The 20,510-nt window shown below is 40.2% G+C and overlaps 1 protein-coding gene across 7 annotated transcripts; it reads right to left on the bottom strand.

Annotated features, from left to right (window-relative positions):
- Nucleotides 1–411: 411 nt before the first annotated feature.
- On the bottom strand, nt 412–19,443 carry CPAP (centrosome assembly and centriole elongation protein). 7 transcript variants are annotated; one of them, XM_075721660.1, is made up of 17 exons: nt 19,423–19,443; nt 17,503–18,013; nt 15,286–15,409; nt 14,181–14,477; nt 12,892–13,036; nt 11,235–11,340; nt 9,308–10,931; nt 6,872–7,004; nt 5,861–6,026; nt 4,602–4,841; nt 3,887–3,986; nt 2,827–2,924; nt 2,018–2,116; nt 1,766–1,906; nt 1,573–1,657; nt 1,364–1,484; nt 412–730 (listed from the first exon to the last, which is right to left on the bottom strand). In XM_075721660.1, the coding sequence occupies exons 2-17, from the start codon at nt 17,926–17,928 to the stop codon at nt 538–540; spliced, it is 4,098 nt and encodes a 1,365-aa protein (XP_075577775.1). In that variant the 5' UTR covers nt 17,929–18,013; nt 19,423–19,443; the 3' UTR covers nt 412–537. The 7 variants fall into 7 exon arrangements, 6 of the variants coding, with proteins under 6 accessions (XP_075577775.1, XP_075577784.1, XP_075577813.1 ...); XM_075721669.1 differs by having other exon boundaries at nt 2,830–2,924; XR_012831657.1 differs by lacking the exon at nt 1,364–1,484 and adding an exon at nt 1,069–1,186 and having other exon boundaries at nt 694–730.
- Between the last annotated feature and the right edge of the window lie 1,067 nt (nt 19,444–20,510).

The following is a 20,510-nucleotide window of genomic DNA, read 5'->3' as shown; positions in this document are numbered from 1 at the left end:
AAGAGCACTTTACAGAACAGAGGTTGGGTTCTGCTAATGTTCTTACCTCCTAACTGTGAGATTAAGAAAAAATAGGATTATGAAGGAAAAAGAATAGCCCAAGGCTGACGGAAAAGGAATACTGCCATTCATTTACCTTAAGTACAGTGAAACCCAGACTCCTAAATCTGGCCACCTGCTGTATTTCACCACAGCAGGGGTTCATAACAGTGCAACTTTTTACCTTGGATTGAGGAATCTTCTCTTAGATAAGGTAATCTACAGCTGTTTGATGAATTTTCACTGACAGCTGATTTAGAAAATACCCTTTAAACCACACATGACAAAATACTGAATCAATAAACTGCTTCTTTAAAGTAGAAATGGGAAAAAAAATTAGAAAAAGCTCTGATGCAGTAACACCCACTGAAAAATAAATTTATTTCAGGAAGACTATAAACAATATATACACAAGCGTAAAGGGGTTTCTCTTCTTGTTTACAGGAATGTACATTATTTTTGCTGACGTGCTAACACTTCCAACAGTTTTGATATTACCTACAACTTGGTGTCCATGATAATATTACCATCCTTGTCCTTTACTCGTATTCTCCCAGAGACATACTTTGTTTCCTGCTGTCCATTCATGTACACAGTCTTGACCGTTCCATCTGGATACTCCCGTCTTTTGAACTGTGAAGTGTGTAGTTCCCTCTGGCCATTATTGAACTCTATAGTTTTGCTTCCATCTCTGCATTAAGTAAATGTATGTAAGTATTTAAAAAAAAAAACACAACCAACATTGTAAGGACTATACATAGGCTTAAGCTTCATCTCGGAACAAACATTAAATATGCAAGCCTGAATGAAGGAAGAACTTGAAAAAATACAGTATTTGTGAAAAGCTTGTTTTGTTAAATATCATCTTAGCCTGGCTGGTACTAAAAAACCTGTGTCTGCAAAATGGACGTAACTTCTTTATACTCAAGAGCCTCTACCACACTTTCTTTACACTAAATCTATTGCTGCAACAGTCCAGGAAAAGTTTAAAACTTAAAGTTTTGAACGCTATCAGTTTGGATGTCAGACCTGCTTGCCGCACCAACTAGGTTCTCACATGTTCTCTAGAATTATGCAGAGATCTGAAAAATCTCTCAGGTTAGGGTACGAGAAAATACACACAGGCAGTCTTTATGTCTCCTCCAAGCTACCAAAAAAAAAAAAAAAAATCAAAATTTCAAATAGTAAATACATGTTCACGGTACAGTATATTCATATGTAAACTTCTGGAAGTAGATGTGTCACCATATACTGCCTCTATCAGTGAGCCCTAACTGCTACTTTCCCATCAACAGTCTAGGGTACCTGAAAAGGCAAAGCTTACCGCTGAATACGAACAATAGTACCATCTGGAAAGATACTTTCTTCTTGCCCATCCGTAAATAAGTTTTTGATAGTTTGATCAGGGAAAGTAATTTCTTTCTTGCCATCAGGATAATGCTTCTCTGAAATGTATTTTGAGGCAATACGCTTATTACATAAATACAGATATACATATGGGCAGCAATTTTGAGGGTTGGATTATTTCTTTACCTATTTGTCCATTTGAAAAATGCAAGACCTCTAAGCCATCAGCGTATGTAGTATGTGTAGTCTTAGCATCAGCGTAATAATAAATCTGCAGAAAACAGTTGAGGTTTAACATAGTGAGACACTGTGTGTGTGTGTGTACGCATGCACATAAATAAGGATTTACAGAAAAGTGCAGAAGATGTAGGATACATACCACTGTTTGATCAGGCATAACCTGCTTCACATCCCCATTGAAGAAGGTTATAGTTACGGTCTTCCCATCAGAACCCACTTTTTTCCATGTCCCATTGGGGAAAAATATGAGGTGACAGCCATTTTTCAAAACCTTTTCAACCTACAGAATACGTGACAGAGAGGTCAGTATCGAGCCATCACACTCACATACTCATTCCTTTCTCACAACAGCTGTCTTGTGGAATTTCCAAGCACCGAGCTCTAATTTTACCTTTCCATCAGGATAAGCAGTTTCTCTCTGTATCTCTTCACTGTCTGTATATGCAGGTCCAGATGCCAGCGACACATGAGCTTCATTAGGAGACGTGTCCTGAAATGACAACAATAATCTAAGCATAAACTCAAATCAAGCTTTGTCTTTATACATGGTTTTTTCCTTGTCTGACAGGTATTTTAGGAAACACAGAGCCTCAGGGCAGGAAGACAAGTATAGGAAGGCATAAACACAGTCTGGGTTTTATGCAGCTCCTAGTAGAATTCAAGTGGTACATCAGACTGAGACTCAGCTGTAACTGGTTGTCTGTGGTCAGCTGTAGTCTGGACTAAAGTGGAATTCAGTGGCATGTTGTAGCATGGTGCTCAGCTGCCTTAAGTCATCCGTATCAAGGTATGGAACAGTTGATGAAGCTTCATAAAACCTGAATGCTACCTACAGCAATTAATGTAAGAATTAAATCAACTGTTTACCAGATTCTTGCATGGTTGCCCTACATGGAGCATATAAACATCTATCTTTTTCCCCTCTCTCAAAATGTAAAACATTTTGCAAAACTCAAGGGGGTGGGATGTTATTATTTCCTCAGTCAAAGAATGTTGCAACTACTAGACACAGGTAAAACACTCTGCATTGACTACTACATAGCCATTTTCTGGTATGACAATAAAATTGCAGTTAAAGAACATAAGGAGTCAACAGCTTCACCAGTCACCCTCCAGGTACTCATTTAAGTACAAGTAACTATTGTTTTATTTTAGGCTTTTTCCTCCCCGTTAAAAATCAAATCAAGATACAGGACTTACTACCATAAAAGTCCTAGAAGAATCTTCTAGTGCAGCTGTTGTCTCAGAGTTGCTTCTGTCATTAGCAGGTGCTGATGCCGGTGTTCTAGAAAGCTTTCCTACTCAGATACATGTAATAAAGTTAATTAGGACAGTAAAAGTACAGTTTAAGTGTTACAGTCATAATTATATATGAGGTCAAATTGTACAAGACACCTACATCTAAGTGCAGTAGGAACTGAAAGCAGTGTATGAAGAGCATAAGCCAGCTTTCTCAGGTAGGTCATTGCTTTGTGTGTCAGCAAGAAGCTACAAAAATCATTGCAACAGGCATAATACTTGCACTTTCTCTCCTATTTCATTTCTGTAGATTTAAAAAGGATTTCTTTTTCCCCCCCTAGGGATCTAGACAACATTTTTAGTTATGCCTTATAACAAATAAAGGAAGACTAATGTAACCATTTAACAGGAAGCAATTGGCAGACCTTTCCCATGTCTCTCCTGGCATGCCAGAAAGATTACCAAAACAAAACTAGCAAGGGCTTCAGTTGTGGAACGCGCTCCTCTAACAGATAACACGGTGGTTGCTTGAGCTGTCAGACGTGTCAAAAGAAGTACCCTCCAGTGACTTTCCGTATGGGATTATTCATTAGGAGGGGGTACAGCTGCCAACAGCATTTGCTCAGAACTGTGAGCAAGGAACACCTGCTATGGCATTGCCCATGTGATTACAGATCCCGGTAACAGAAGGTTCTGAAGAGACACAGCAGCTCTGATGCCCTCAACACAGTCATCCAATCAACATCCACAGCCTGGAGAACATCAGCGATGAATGCCATTTTGGATTACAAAACAGGAATGCTGCTGGTATGCTCCAGATCACCAAACATGACCAGAAGCATTTTCGCTCTGAGAATGGTCTCATCACAGCTTTCTCTAGAATCCTACCCTGGGAGGTATTTATCTGTATACAACTATTCTCTACCTACTTTTGAGGTTGCAATGCGCTCTTTTTAATAAAAGCAAAAATCCACATTAATTTTCTTTTAAAGAGTTAACAGAATTCTCTGATTAGACAAACCTTTTGCCTGTGAAAAGCCTTTGCCATTTATCTTGCTGCACTTCTGTACTGGAAAAAGCAGAGATGCAGTTTGACTTTTTGGGCCTCTATTTGGTAGACACTAAAAGAAAGTAAGTTATTTGTGGTTTACATGACATTTATTCATAACTGTCCATACAGCAGCAACAAAATTTATACACCATGTGACATGAAATTTACTGGAAGCTTTCTGCACAAACTATACATTTTTTATATTTAGTGCGCAGAAGGGCTTGTGTGATGTAGCCCAAGATACACTTTGGAACTCTTCCTCTGCTGCTTCGTTGCCAACAACTGCAGAATGTTAACTTCGTGCAAGCAATCTAGAATAATAGTTTCTGTTTCAAAACTAAATATAACAATTTTAGACAATGGTGAACTGCCTGGTTTGCCTGGCTGATCCTTAGGTGCAGAGGTTCACAGATTAGATGACATCTATGATTTTTTTCTTATAATTGCTTCATTTTGAATTTCTAAGATGAGTTCCTCAGCAGAATGGATGCTGCACATTGTGAACATCCTTGTTTGGAGAGAATGTGACATTAACAAAATCCTGTGTCTCTCATCACTAGTGGAGTCCCAGGATTAGTAAATTAAAAGTAAATATCTAACTGTAGCTACTAGAATCCAAGTTTATGATCCAAAACTCAAGAGTATTCACACAGATGAATTTAAAACACTAAGATTAATAACTTACAGATTCTGCTCTTTTTAGAGTCATCCCAGAATTTTCTATTTTCCTCTTGCTTCCAGCAGCTTCTACTTTCTTCCAGGCTTCTAGACGAAATCTCTCCATAATTTTGACTTCCTCTTTTAGCTCCATATTCTCATTTACTAAAGCTTCTATTTGATCTTTCAGGCGTCGATGGGTGGTTGACCATTTTGCCTCTTTCCGTTTTAAATCTTCCTGTAACTCTGCAATCTGCTGTTTTAAAGCCTTAGAAAAATGCATGTTTATAAATTAAAGAGCTTTCATTTTTTAACATATTAAAAGATTTTAATGTTCTAATAGAAATACAAGCACACAAAAAAAGCACAAGAGTGGGACAAAAAAAAATAAGATCAGATTAATGGGGCAGAGGGTGAAAGGTAGAAGTTTTCTTCCTGAAAGAGATATTATTTACTTTAGACTACAAACTTTATAAACTCAACTTCAATTGCAGGAAGTGTCTTTTTGCCCTCTTAACATCCTTTATACTTCACAGATAGGCCAGTGCAAATACACTTGAGACAGAAACATGAAATCTTTAGGCTACCCTTGAGAGGACCCTTAAAAAAATCTTGGCACAGGAAAATCGGGAGGACACAATCACATAAAACACATGTGAATCTGCCTAGCCAGTTTAGCAAATATTACTTCAATCTGTTGAAGTTATGTAAGGAAAATTTGTAGGCAAGGGGGAGGGAAATCCATGTGTGATGTTTAATACAACTTGTCTGTACATCTCATGTACCACGCATCCTGACAATGAAGGAATAAACAGATCTTGTTTCTTACATCTCTGATACCTAAAGACCTACAAGTAAGTAATAACAAAATGTAACTTTGAAAATTGTAAAAGAGAACTACATTTACTGTACAACAGTTATAGACAGAATAAAACTCAAGTACAGTTCTAGTTTGCATTTCAATCCGCTACCATGAATAAAAACTTACAACTTAATATTAACTACAGTAATTTTGTATCAAAGTCGAAGATCATTCTACCATAGTCATGAGCAGTTTTTAGTATGGAAACGTGACAAAAAGATTTGCTCATCAGGGGTTTTTGCCTTAAAACCGTCAAACAACATTGTGAAGACCGTAGTTCCTTCCTCAATTAGGCCATGTCTACTAACAGTTCCCATCTTAGAATCACTTGCAACCTTTCAATTTAGTTAGAATTTAGTTCTCGACTGCCTTTAAATGAATTTAAGTGTTCCTGTGTGAAGTAGAAGAATAATACATTTTTATACCTGAATTTCATCACGTTCTTTTTTATCTGGAATTGCTCTAGCTTCTGTGGTATATTTTTCAAAAACTTTACGCTCCTTTTGCAGTTTTTTGATTTCCTTTTTTTTATATTCTTCTATTTCAGCCAGTTCTTGGGCTTTCTGCTGTTGAAAGTCTGCAATTTCTTTCCTGTAATTATGAAACAAAGTTGTTGTTTTAGCCCAAAACTACTTCAAATCTGGATTTTAAGGAAGAACATGAAGACTCTGAATTTTGTGGTCATTGATTCCAATCCAACATCCGTTACTCCCAGGAAGACTTACCTATAGATGATATTACTTATTTAAGGAGTAAGAATCATCACACAGCTAGTGTTTGAAGTTCAACAATATCTATTTTTATATCTTCTAGTCACAAAAGTTATCCTGAATTTAAATAAAGCTTTGGCTAAAATCTTCCAACATTCTTCAAAGCAGTAGAACACCATTCCGCCAAAAACACTGGGGAAAAGAATCTGCCATAATTAAACATGAGCCAACAACATGATGCTGTTTCCAAACAAAACAAAAGTGAGTTTGGTAGGAATAGGTGTGCCACACTTAAGTCACCAGAGATAATTACTCTGCTCTATATGTTGCTTATAAACACCCCAGTTCAAATGCAAATATTCTCAGTTTGTACACACAAATATTCAATCCAAAGGAAGAGCATCAATCATATTAGCATGAAGATCAGTTTTGCAAGACCAGTTTGGGACTGTGTTATCACTCAGAACAAAAGTATGCAAATTCTCCCAAGTATAGCCTTTAAGGATATCATATTAAACTTGCAAGGGTTCTTAATACTATAATTTGTGTGTGAGTAATAATTACAGTTTAACATATACATATAGCAACAACCAGTTTCTTGACCTATGTCTCCACTGTAACTGAAACACACCAAATATTTATCTGTGCTGTTGGTAACTGGACATTATGATAGTCTGGAACACACTATGTAAGTGAATGCACCAAAATGTTTCGATTAAAAATTACCTGATATTTGCCAAGGCATGCTCTCTTTCTTCACGAAGTTTAGTTAGAGTTGTGTTTTCAGCTCTGAATCTTTCTATTTCAGCTTCCAATTCAGTGAGTCTCTCTCTCAGTACCTGGGATGGAACAGTGTTTCCTATCAAAGAACAGCCAGATGCAAGTTATCTAAGCAGCATACATAAGACTGACGTAAACAATTATCACACACCAGTTAAAAAAAAAAAAAAAAAATCAAGTGATACTATTTTAGAGATAGTAGTAGTATGTATGGGCTGAGGCGAACTGTATGAGGTTTAACAAGGCCAAGTGTCAGGTCCTGCACTTCGGGCACAACAACCCCATGCAGCGCTACAGGCTTGGGGAAGAGTGGCTGGAAAGCTGCCTGGCCGAAAAGGACCTGGGGGTGCTGGTAGACAGCCGGCTGAACATGAGCCAGCAGTGTGCCCAGGTGGCCAAGAAGGCCAACAGCATCCTGGCCTGTGTCAGGAATAGTGTGGCCAGCAGGAGCAGGGAGGTGATTGTCCCCCTGTACTCGGCACTGGTGAGGCCGCACCTGGAATACTGTGTCCAGTTTTGGGCCCCTCACTACAAGAAAGACATTGAGGTGCTGGAGCGTGTTCAGAGAAGGGCAACGAAGCTGGTGAAGGGTCTGGAGCACAGGCCTTATGAGGAGCGGCTGAGGGAACTGGGGTTGTTTAGCCTGGAGAAGAGGAGGCTGAGGGGAGACCTTATTGCTCTCTACAACCACCTGAAAGGAGGTTGTAGTGAGGTGGGTGTTGGTCTCTTCTCCCATGTAGTTAGTGGTAGGACGAGAGGAAATGGGCTCAAGCTGCGCCAGGGGAGGTTTAGGTTGGAAATTAGGAGAAATTTCTTCACGGAAAGGGTGGTCAAGCATTGGAACAGGCTGCCCAGAAAGGTGGTGGAGTCCCCATCCCTGGAAGCGTTCCAAAAACGGGTAGATGTGGCACTTTGGGACATGGTTTATTCTAGTCTACCCTTAATTGGTTTAGTGTGGACTTGGTAGTGTAGGTTAATGGTTGGACTGGATGATCTTAAAGGTCTTTTCCAACCTAAACGATTCTATGATTCTATGATTCTATTGCAAAAGATTCCTACTATTCAAATAACACAGAAGTGACATTTTAAAGAACTCTGCACTATTTACTCAAGTAGCTCAAATATTGAGTATATCATCTTTGTACAACTAAATATATATTAGGAATTGGAATGTGAAGGGCTTCACGTCAAGCTAGAGAAATTAAATCAAGGTATAAGGGCCAAGCATCGAACAGGAAAGTTTATGGGTGTTAAGTTTTTCCAAGTTTTATTCACAACAAAGCCTTCTCACACCCATCACCAATGTGAAATCTATTGCAGAGGCCAACAATAGGATTTGTGGGGTTTTTCACCAACCCAGTTTCCTGTTCAGTCACTACTTAACACTCCCAGGGTTTTAATAGCCCAGTTCTTGGTATGCAAGAGAAGAGCCTAAATACTGATGTTGCAGTGTAGGTAGTCGTCTCATTCACCCTTAAATGCTCTGAGATTCAGTAAAAACACCCTACCCCTCTTCTGACAAACAACATCTAGCACGCACCTTTAGACAACCCTACAAAATCAATTCTCCACAAAACAGTAAGCAGAAAGAGCAGCTTTCATATGAACTTTTCATAAAAACCTAAACAAAACCCTAAACATTCACTGGAGCAGAGTTTGAAACCAAGATCTCACGACCTTACAGAGAAGAGATTTATATGCTAGGCTATGCCATCATACTTTCACTGAAAAACCACATTTTCAATGATCTCACATAAATGCAACAGCTTCAACATGAGCTTTTAGAGGCAGTCCTTCCCCCGACTATAACCATATGGTCATAATCAACTTGGGTAAAGCAGAAAAATGAATCCGTATTTCCCATATTCCACGTGCATTCTCTAAATACTATACTCCTGTTGGAAAATACGGCCAGGGCTGCCGCCTCCATAATTATATAAGGGGAACAAGCTAACCTAACAATGCATAGCATAACCCTACTGTGATGTAAATGCACACTGTCACTGGAAAGGGAGGTACCACTTCATTTTCAGCATGGGTTTGACACTTTCTTTAATTTGGGTACAGTGATCGAGCAGCTCCAGATCATGCTAGTTCAATGAGTTGGTCTGACAGAAAACTAGCTTTGGGGGGGGGGGGTGGGGGGGCAGGAAGTTTTCACTGATCGTACTCATACTGGAAGCTGCATAATTGTTAGATCCGACATCAGACATGCAACTGGGAGGGGAGGGGAGATGAAAGGTGAGAATAGGGCCATTCCCTGCAGCAGAAGTCTGTACTTACACCCCTTGGTGTAATGTCACGATGCAGCTTAAGCGTTACAAGGAAAGACTTGTAATATATGTCTTCTTCAACATTTCCTACCAGTTGCTGTTCTCTCACCTCCCGGCTCCTGTTCCACATTTGATTTGATTTCATGCTCTGAATGACAGCCTGCCTTCTGTTTCGGTTTCAGTGAAGGAAAGAGTTTCATCATCAGGTTTGATACAGGAGGTCCATTTGAACCACTGTCCACTGCAGACTCTTTGGACACTTCATCTCCCCTCTTTGAGGCAACTTTTCTCTTTATTGCTTTATCTGGGACAGTTTTATCATTCTTACTGGAAAAGTCCGTCTGTAAAGGCATTTTAGTACATTTTTCAGGTAAATCAGTGTTAACATAATCTTCATCGAGATCGCTCCATGTTCTTTCATCATCAAACTCAAACTTATTCCTACTTATACAAGACATGCTTCTCAGATGGTCTGAAGCTTTTCTAATCTTTTGCTTTGACAGTGCATTGCAATCTTTGTCTGACAAGCCAAGGTCATCATCTCCATTTTTGCTTTTTTTGCTGATGTCTGTAACAGAACCTCCATAATCAAAAAATTCTGGATCACTTTCTCTATGGCTCATAAAGGATGTCTTAGCATCTTCATTTTCATGCTTTAATGTGGTCTCAAATTCACTCTCGGAATCTGTAGTAGTATCACCACTGCCCTCACCCTCATCTTCATTTATAATCCATTGATTACTTTTCAAAACAGGAGCTGCTGTCATGGAAGAAGCTGAAAATATTACACTGTCCGTTTTATTCAATGGATCCTTCATTCTAACAGCTGTTCCTGAATTTGAAACTGTATGCATAACTGCTCTATCATTTATATTACCCTGTGTCATACAGTCTGCCTTTTTATTTTTCTTATTTGTAAGTTCAACAGCCAACGCCTTTACTTGCTGCTGTTTTGCCTTGATAGGGGTAGAAGACATTCTACGGCCTTTTAAAGTTTGCTGATCTTGATCTAAGATCCTTTGCACAAATGAGGAATTACTTGAGAAAGATATTTCATCTGCAGCTTGTTCTAGAAACAAAAATTCATCTAATTCTAGATTCTCTTTTTCTTTTTCTTTTTCCCAGTTTTCCAGCTTATTCTGAAATGAAACTTCAAAAGACAGTTCTGGATCCTTTACAGGGTGACCTATAGGACATTTAGAATTAGAAAAGGCACTGGCCAGCTCATGAGACAACCGAGGCTTTTCTGTGCCAGGTAATTTGTTTCCAATTTTGCCAGTGTTAGCGTTTGCAAATTCTACTATGTTCTCTTTATTTTCTATTTTGTTGTTAATCTCCGATAGGAAAGAATCTCTCATCTGTCCATCATGATTTTTTCCTGGTTGCATTCTTGTTTCTAATGGTGAGGTATTTTTTCCATTGTGATTCCTGAGTACCAGGTTCTTCTGAATAGGGCAATGTTTTGCTTTATCAGGGTGGTTATATTTTTTACATGGTGCAAAAGGGTTCTCAGAAACCGGTTCTTTGCCAGGAGGCATAGTTTTCTTCTGTATTTGTGATCTGTCCACTTTAATAACATTTCTGTCATCTGAATCCCTTTGTTGAAGTTTTGAGGTGCTTTCTCCAAGTTTTGTAATTTTAGACTTTGCATTAGTGAACCTTGTTAAGCCTTCTCCTCTTTTCAGGAACGGTCGTTTGATCACTGGTTTTTGAATGGCTGATCCATTTGTCTCCTGACAAGGGGTGAGGAAAAGTAAAACACAAAATGTTAAAAAGCCCCTTACACAGTTTGAAAATTCCTTCAAATATACCCCACATGTGAATATGAACTTATACAGTACATTTCTACTGGATTTCTAAAGAAATCTTAAACAAGTGAAATATTTGGGGCTTATTGTTTTATTTTTAAAAACATGACTATTTCATTCGGTGTTAACTTTTGATGCTAGAATCTTCCTTGTGTATTTTTAAAGCACATATCACATCTTGGTGCAATACATAAAAAACAATGAAGTTAAAAAAAATAAATAAATAACCTGTAACTTCTGGTTTTGCTCCAGACGCTGCTCTTCTAGTTGTATCTGTTCTTCCAGGAATTCTTCAAATGTCTGTTTCTTCTCCTGAATCGCAGCTTTAATAGGTCTAGTGTAATTAAAAAAAAAAAAAAATCAAGTCTTACATTTCTCTGTGTTTATCACCACTGCTATTTAAAGACCTAAGGTGTAATTACATAAAAGATGACAAATTATGAGGTACTTTGGTCATTAAGTGTCAAATTTAATCTGAGAAATGCATTATAACACTAGCTGTTTATCTTTTGAGAAATGGTTTATCAAATCCCTGCTATGGTTAATATACATATCTAAAGGATACTGTATGCAGGCTTTGCTGTTTCTTCTTTCATTGCTTTTCTCAACGACCCTTTCTTCTGTCCAGACCACCACTTCCATTCGTATTTTAGTCATACTGCCAATTTCTACAGTATCACCTTCTCACTCAGTAATGCTACTGAGACTGTACTCCATATCTCCCCCTTTGATACTCCTTCTTTTTCACAGCCTTGCACTGGGTCTGGGGGGATGGATCAAGCTTTCTTCCTGCAGTCCATATGGTGCTGTGTTTTGGATTTGCGACTACAACAGTGTTGACAACATACCAATGTTTTAGCTATTACTGAACAGTGCCTGCACAGCATCAAATCTTTCTTTGGTTTTTCATGCTGCTCGCCACACCACAGCGAGTATGCGGGGGGTGGGCAAGACACTGAGAGGGGACATAGCCAGTACAGCCGACCCAAATTGACCAAAGGGATATTCCATGCCACGTAACATCATGTTCAGTAAAAACTGGGGTCTTGGTCTTCCAAAAGTAGCTGTTGCTCAGAGACTAGGTAGGCATCAGTCTGCTTGTGGGAGGTAGAGAATGACAGCCTTTGCACCTCTTGGGTTTCCCCCCCACCCCTCTTTCCTTTACTTATTAAACTGCTTTTATCTCAACCCACAAGTTTTCTCAAGTTTGCTCCTCTGATACCCGCTCCCATTCTGCTCTGGGGGACAGAGTGAGCAAGTGACTGGGCGGGTGCCTAGTTGCTGGCTGGGCTCAACTCACCACAGCCTGGAATAAGTATTTCTTGTCTTGTGATGACCCAGCAGACAAGGCAGAGCTCTAAAACAATGCCAACCACTACTTTTATTCTACCCACTCCATAAACAAAACTTTTACCATACATGAGAAGGCTTCTGCCACAAGCACTATTATTACTTCTTAACCGTATACAGATGTTTAAACAAACATAACTCCTGGTAAAAAACTAAAAAGTCACAGCCTTACACTCCTCCTTGACATAACGACTTTCACTACACAACAGTGGATAAGGAGGTTGTAATAAATCAAATTGGGCAGTAATTACAACTGCTTATATACTAAGCCTATACTAAAACGTGCTTCTAAACTACCATCACCCCAGGTTGCACGCACCTCTCCAGACAATACACAACATCACATCTTTCACAGCATAAACAATTTCAAGCCAGAGCCTCTCTTACTACAGGTCTCCACAGTACCTAGCAAAATGGAATCCTTGGCTGAGAAAGCTATACATATTGAGAATATCAGACTCTTTCAACCAGGACTCAGAATTCAACCAAACTCATGGTTATTTGATAAAAACAGCATAATAATGGTCTGAATTACCTTTCCTCTGTATTAGTCCACAAGTGTTTTCCTCTGCTGGAATTTTCAGAGATATCTGCACTTTCCACATATAAAGGATCAATGTGACAATCTTCACTCTCCATTAATATTTCCATCTTTTGTTCTGGACACCACATGCTTTTTCCTATGAAATTAAGAGAATTTTTTTTCCTCCTCAACAACAAATCAGTTTTCAGCTCATACTTTAAGCAACCTTCAGGTCAGATTAAAACCAGAAGGGAGCTTCATGGTAACGTAGTCGGAATTCCTACATAAAATAGTCCTAAGATTTCCCCAAAATAATTATTATTTGAATCTGAGCTTTCTTTTTAAAGGAACATCCAATTACGTATTAAAAATTTTCCACAGACCTTAAATAACCCATTCTGATTGTTCATCATCTTTGGTATTGTTAATTTATGGCTTAAAAATAAAATAACTGAACAAATTTGGATTTCTGCTGTACTGAAGAACTCTGTTATCAAGCATGTTTCCCATGTATATATGTACAAATGAAGATCAATTTGTCCTTTCACATCCTCTTAGACCAAGCCCTCTGATTAAAAGCTTTAAACTGGTATGAAGTATGATAAAATGCAATCTCATACCTTTTCCCCCCCAAAACCTCTACAGGTTTTCAGCAACCTTATTAAACTGCTAGATTAAAACCAAAACCACTATTCTAGTCACAGCAGCATAGTAGTCATGCTGGTGCCAGTGGTAAAACTTAGAAGAGGAAGAAAGATAAAGAACTCCAGTGCATTGCTTCTGATGTACAAATAATTTTTAGTCATATGATGGGATCTCTTTATCAACCCGTCTTGACTCCTAATTCCAGTTCAGGCACTAATCCTCACAATAGAGCTGGTCTGAAGACATTCTGTATCCCTGGATAGGTTGTTATTTTCCATTTGCCATGTGAAAACGTGGGTACAGTTCAGCTCAAGCAATTCAGCTATGCAGTATCTATCATTATTTGCTATTTTCCCAGTCTTTATCGTAAGTAAGCTTTAGCAGTAAAGATTGTAATTTCTGCCTAAAACAGACAAGCATACATACATACAGGCAGAACAACTTGATTTTTTCCTTATGCTGCTTTTAACAAAACTCACATGGATAACTACAGGAACACTCTGAGGTCTGTAAGCTGTTAGTAAACCAACCAACAAATCAAGTAAACCAACACTTGTACAAAACACTCACAATAAGTAGTAGAAAATTCTGCTTAACAACTACAAGGGGAAAAAAAACCCACCACACACCAAGTTACCTTTCTATAAATGACTAACCAGTAATATATTTGTCTTCCTCATTTTTCAAAGAATTCAGCATTTTCAGAGGCGCACCCAGAGCTTGTTTCTCACAGGCAGACACTCCTGAAAGACTGTTCTTCAAAGATGAGGTGCATTCTTTGTTGTTTAACTTTTGTAAAAAATCACTGTCTTGTGTATGTGGAGAAACAATCGGAGCATAAGCTCTGTCTTCAAAGATATTCTGATACCCAGATGATGGCAATTGGTGTAAAGTTGTTAAGCCTGCTGAATGCCCAGGTCTTAGCTTTGGACTTTCAGCCATTACAGTATAGCCTTGAAATTAAGAGAAAAAAATGGCTGTGTCATTGTATTTGTATTACACCACCACTGTTCCACAGGAGAAAAAGACATGGCACTGAACTGCAAGATTGATCACCCAGCCTCCATCCTTACGTTACTGATCAAGAATAAGTGATTAGGCAATCTGGATTTTGTTCTCCTAAGGCTAAGCCCTAAATTCATTTTCTCAGGTAGGCAGAGTGAAAGAAAGATAATCACTTAAGTCAGGTTGGACTGATACTGCCGACAGGAGAAAATACCCCAACTCTAAAAGCTTTTTGCAGCCCAGCACTGTCCCCTCCCTTTGCACACAGCAAACGAGACTGGAAAACTGATACAGGTTACAAGTGTTTGTTTTTCAGTACAGATCAGCTCCCTAGTCTAGTTCAGTTCATCACCTGAACAAATATGTGCTGCATGAGCACAAACAAGGAGGGATGACTTCATTTGGATACAGTGATAGCTTAAAGCAATCAAAAGTATTGTGAGAAACAGCTAATCAGAAAGGAAAGCAACTGTTTGGTTTACGCTGTCTTGTGTATTTAAAGTACATTATTTGAAACAAGGGCTCCCATCATAGCACATATTGATCAAGTTACAATTACAGTTGGCCTTTTATAAAAACAGGACAGTACTCCTTCTACAGCAGCACTCAACTTTCAGGCACTGAAGCGATGCAACATTTATCTTTGACTAATCAAGATGAAGAACACTGAATATGCTTTCAGATTTTTAACTGGAAAATGAGATTAAATTCTTCAGTTTACTCGAAGTATGTCATATGCTTTCTTTCTCAACTTACCAAGAACTGCTGTCTGGCCAGACACCATGCTAAGCAGCTTCTGCTGCTCTTCCATTAGCCTTTGAAGTTGCTCCATCTGTTGTTTCTTTAGCTGTTCCTGTTTCTGTTGTTGCAATTCCTTCAGCTTTTCAAACAAAAAAATAAATATATTAGAGGCTAGGTTTACTTAGAATGAACCTCAGGATTAGTGTCATCAAAACAACAGGTATTTCTTGCTTTAAAGATATTCCATTAGGTAAGTGTAACATGAAGGAAATTAAGAATATGAAATGCTATGCTAAACAAAATTTTCATTTTTTGCTATTTATGAATGCACATGCTATTTCCAGTTTGCCCAGTTAACAGTTCCACTAGTCTTTAATTGACCAATCTGCAAACAATAGGAATCAGAACACTCATTTCTACTTCATGGGAAAAATATTCAAATTCTGCTCTTTTAACATTAACTTCTACTATGTTGTGTTTTTATCAAAATGTGAAATACTTCATAATAATTAAAGCTTCAGAAAAAGTATGGGTGGGTTTTGGTTTTTTTTTTTCCTCTCCAAGATCTCAGTTACAGTGAACAGTACAGATACAAAGGACCGAGAGAGGGGAAAAAGGGCATCAGAGAACATTAAGACTCATGAAGCTGCCTGAAAAAAAGAATTAAAATACTGATTAAATTCTGTAATCCAGTCTTCATTTTCTTGTGTAGCAGGTGTCCCTGGCCCTTCCTCAAGACCAGCCTCAAGGGCCACATGAAGGCAGAGCATTCTGTACCCTACCAAACCACAGCAATGGGTGGTGGACCTCCATGCCCATCTCTGTATCTCCAACACATATATATGTGCTAGTTCCAGCTCCTCCAAAGGAAAGACAGGAGGCCTGATGAAATCCTTCCATAGATCAACAATTGGACCACACCTGTCATCCAACAGGTAAGAAAAATTTCCCTTGAATTCTCTTTGTAGTCCTTTAAAATTCCAGTGAAAACAGAAGTAAGGCACTAGTCAAGTAGAAGCTGTGAGCTAATGATCAAGATCTAAAGATCACCTAAGTCTCATCTCCAACCCCTTCACTTAATTTATTAAAGAAATCATTCTTCTACCTGTTCTGATAATAATATCCTCAGAAAACCAAACTGGAAAAAATCTCATACATCCAAAAATACATTCATCACTGCAAGCACCAGATTTATTTTTTTTATAATATATTAGATTGTCAATAACTTTCTAAGACAGGAAACTTAACAATTCCTCTTAAGATACCATTAAACCAGCTAATATCTATCATTTAGCTACTGTTTGATACTGCTGACAACACTGAAAAAGTTAATAAATATTTTCCTACCATGTAAAATAGAGGAGAAAACTTTTATAGCACCGCATAAGTTCTGGAATTCTACTCTGGAGACACATACATACACACATTCCTACACACCCCACTTGAGTGAACAGAGGGATTTGTACTGAGGTACCTGCTAGCAGAGTGGTCAAGGAGGCAAGTTCTTAATCCTTAACAGCAAGATCTACTCAAGTGCCTACAAAAACTTCCAGCTAATAATTCATATCTAGTAATTGGGAAAAGCTACGAGCAAACTTATAGCCAGTTACAGTGGATTAACTGACATGCTTGCATTGGAAAAAAAAAAAAAAAAAACCAAACACAAAACATCACAGCATTGTAATTCCAGGCCTTTTTGTCCCAATGTCACGGATACTTCATCACATTCAACACTAACATCTCTCTTCATCTAAACACAACCAGGCATATGGGTTGTGTTTAGCTACTCGAGAACTAACAGAAGATGTTGCTATAGATACAAGAATATACAACTTCACCACGTTGTGAATATTTGTGGTGAAGCACTACCACTGTAATGCCCAGCACCCTGTTCCTGCAGCTTCAAGTGAAGAAACAACAGAACATTGTGAAACTGTGTTCACCTTTCCAGGTAAAAAGATTTTGAGAACAAGTACACTGCCACTGAATGCAATTTCATTTTAGACTGGAACCTGTGCCAGCTAGAAACAACATAAATTAGACTCTGAATAACTGCACATCACGAGGACACCAATTTTTATGCAGGCATAACTGTGACTTAGGACTTGCTCTTTTAAGCTTGCTGTGTTCTATACATTGCAAAGAGTTTGCTTACTTCCAGGTATGACAAATCCTATGCAGAAACAAAATAAATCTTAATTGCTGTATGTCGAAGAATTCTAGAATTTTTACCTGTTCAAGCTTTTGTAAGAGTGGATCGCTGTGACTGGATTTATTCTGACCATCCACTTCACCATGGACAAAGTCTGTTTTGGAGGTTTCTATGTTATATGCTGCTGCTGGAAAGGATGCTTCAGTGGTATGTTGCTGAAGTGTACAAGAGGTGCCAGACTCTTCTTCACACAAGGAGTCATCACTTACAGAACAGCTGTCTGAAAGATGCAATTCTTCAGCAGGGAAAGCTGTGATGTTTTCAGGTCCAGATAACAAATTTTCTTTGCTGATTTTCAAACCAGTAAAACTAGGATCTAATAAGACTCCAGCACGGGAACTATCGGACATCCAATGTGCAATGAAGTTTTGTTCACTGCTTGGATCTTCAACGGTTGGCATCTTGTAAATTGTTTTCCAATTTATCTGCTGATATAGCATCAACATAACAATACTACGTTATGTAGTGTTAGGACAGTAAAACTTTCAAAATTCCAGGTATTTGGTATGGATGGTTACCTGCCTTTAGCACCTAGAAATTAAGCAGATAAACAAAATAAGAAATCTACAATAACAGATTCCCAGTAAAAGAAAGTTACTCTCTTATAACCACCCTAGTGTATTTATAAAATAAGTCACAATCCACTTTTCCCCAGGCAATAGAAACAATTTGGCCAACTAGTAACAAACACTTTCTGTGCAGGAAGTCAACGTAATCCAACTTTTAATCTTATTATTTATTTGAGTGCAGTTAATACTATCTCAAATATTATAAAGCTGTGTATAATATTCTCTTCAGTAGTACAGAGAGGGATTCAGCATTTTTAAAGTGCCTGCAACAAAAGATGAGAGGTGATCTGAGGAGTTGAGAGAGAGACTTCCCTCACAGGACCTTCATATTAATGCAAAGTTTCAAAAGTGGCCACCTAAATACAAACATTTTACTGCACATATTTCAAAGCAGCACTTATTTTCGTGACTTCCTTAGTTTCTCACGGAAATTCTACAACCACATGGACTGTCAGCCTCTTCCTCCCAACCAGCTTCTTTTTTAAAATCCATCAAAAAAAATAGTTTGAATACTGCAAAAGTTTCAGTGATAACCAAATTCCTACAAGTGTCACAAAACGTGAATGAATTCAGGTCGGTAGGAGTCCCAAAGTGATTTCCTCACTTAGGAAGAAAAAGAGAACTGCTGCCGATGACGATGTGGCAAGCAAGAGCCGGACCACTCAGCCCTGCTACCTCAAACTAGTCCCTGGGCAATTAACTCTCTGCCTGTGCATACAGTGTGTCATGGGGAATACAGAGAAAGACGGGGACAGAGAAGCACAGCAGCCCTGGCTCAACAGTCCTGCTGATCAGGAAATAACTTCTTAAGGCTTCCTTTTTCCCCAAGTGATCAGCTCATGCCAGCTTCTCGCTTAAGTTTCCCGCTGCAAAAGGGCTTACGCTTTCAACCAAAGCTTGAAACTGTGACTAGTAGAAATAGCGAAACTCTCTTAGAAAAATGTTTTTCAACTATTTTCTGTTTTGAGACGCCACTGGAAGTTCCCAGCGAGGCACAGATGCCTGCATAGGCAAATTCAAGCCTACATGGTTCATACACTGTTTTTCCTGTCACCTTCTGGAGACCCTTTCGCGGCGGCCCGCCAGCTTAAAGCTTCTCCTAAAGCCTAAGGGCAGCAGCACCTTCGTGCCAATCGAAAGAGCTGGCAGGGCTGAAGCTGACCCGTCCCGGGGAGGCGAGCAGGGCCGAAGGGATCCCCCCAAAGGTCGCCGGTGGGGAGACGAGCACAGCCATTCCCCTCAGCCGGGCCGAGGGGCCAGGCCCGGCGCCCCTCTTCCCCCCGGACGCGGCCAGCGCCCCAGCCCGCGGCGCCCGCACAAAGGACGCCCCAAGCGCGCCGCCGGCTCCCGCCGCGCCCAAGGCACCCGCACCGCGACAGCTCCGACCGGCGGCCCCTCGCAGGTACCGGGGAGGCAGCACCAGCACCGCTCCTCAGGCCGCTCCCGCAGCAACACTCCCTCTGGCCTCCCCCCCCTCTCTTTCTATTACGAACCTGCCGCCATCGCACAGCGCCCCGGCGCCACAGGCTGGGCACCGCCCCGGCGCCGAGCATGCTGGGAGTTGTAGTCCCAAGCCACGGCCTTCCCCGCCCAGCTGCGAGGCGCTGTTTCGGCGCTCGAACTACAGCTCCCAAGAGCCTCAGCGGCGAAAAGGCCGTTGATGGGCCTCCACAGTGAAGTAGTGCGCCCGCAGCGGCCGCTGTCCCGGTTCCTGCCCGGGACTCTCAGGGGCGGGAAGAGGCGGCGGGGATCCTTTCAGGCACCTGGGCCTGCCCCTCGCTCCTGAGGGACGGCCCGCGGGTGGAGGCGGCTCCCGGGTCCTCCCCGCGTCGCCGCTGGTGGCCCTTCTGGGAGACGGGGTTTCTTGCCGGGCAGCGCTGCTCCTGAAGAGGCGGGGGCCGTGTCCGCGCAGCGTTCTTCAGCGGCTCTCTCGGCCTGGTGTGTGAGGAGTTCCTGCCTAGCGAGCTAGCCTCAGGCCTTTCCGGCTGTGGCGTTTTCTGCAGGGGTGAGGCTTTGGACTTTGAGTGCGCTTTTATTGCGGCTACTTACACCCTTTTAAATAGCTGCAGTACGGGAGGAACGGAAAGATAAAGGTGCAAAAAGCATCCCGTGGCTTTCTGACGTTTTGTGCTTTAGGCACGCTCTATCTTACTGAGCGAAATTAGTGTTTTCCTCTAAACTCCAGTAAGTGGCAGAGCATCACGCTCCAAACACTTGTGGTACATCGCAGGCTGTGACCTGTTTTTGTAGCTGTTGTGGGCAGGTACAAAACCGAGCTCTAGGTTGTGTAAACCCAGGGCAGTGCTTTCAGTTGCCTACTACTAATTCTAATTCCCACTATTACTTTCTGTAGTTCTACAGAGCTTTTGCTGTTAAACTTGGCATCATCTTTCCTGCACTTTGGTTTTGCCACTTAGGAATATATTGTCTACGTGATTGTCCTCAGACTGGATTCTGTA

This window comes from Pelecanus crispus, chromosome 1 (genome assembly GCF_030463565.1).
Source record: "Pelecanus crispus isolate bPelCri1 chromosome 1, bPelCri1.pri, whole genome shotgun sequence".
NCBI lineage: Eukaryota > Metazoa > Chordata > Aves > Pelecaniformes > Pelecanidae > Pelecanus > Pelecanus crispus.
Note: the sequence above shows the minus strand (reverse complement) of the source record. Positions and strands in the feature narration are given on the sequence as shown.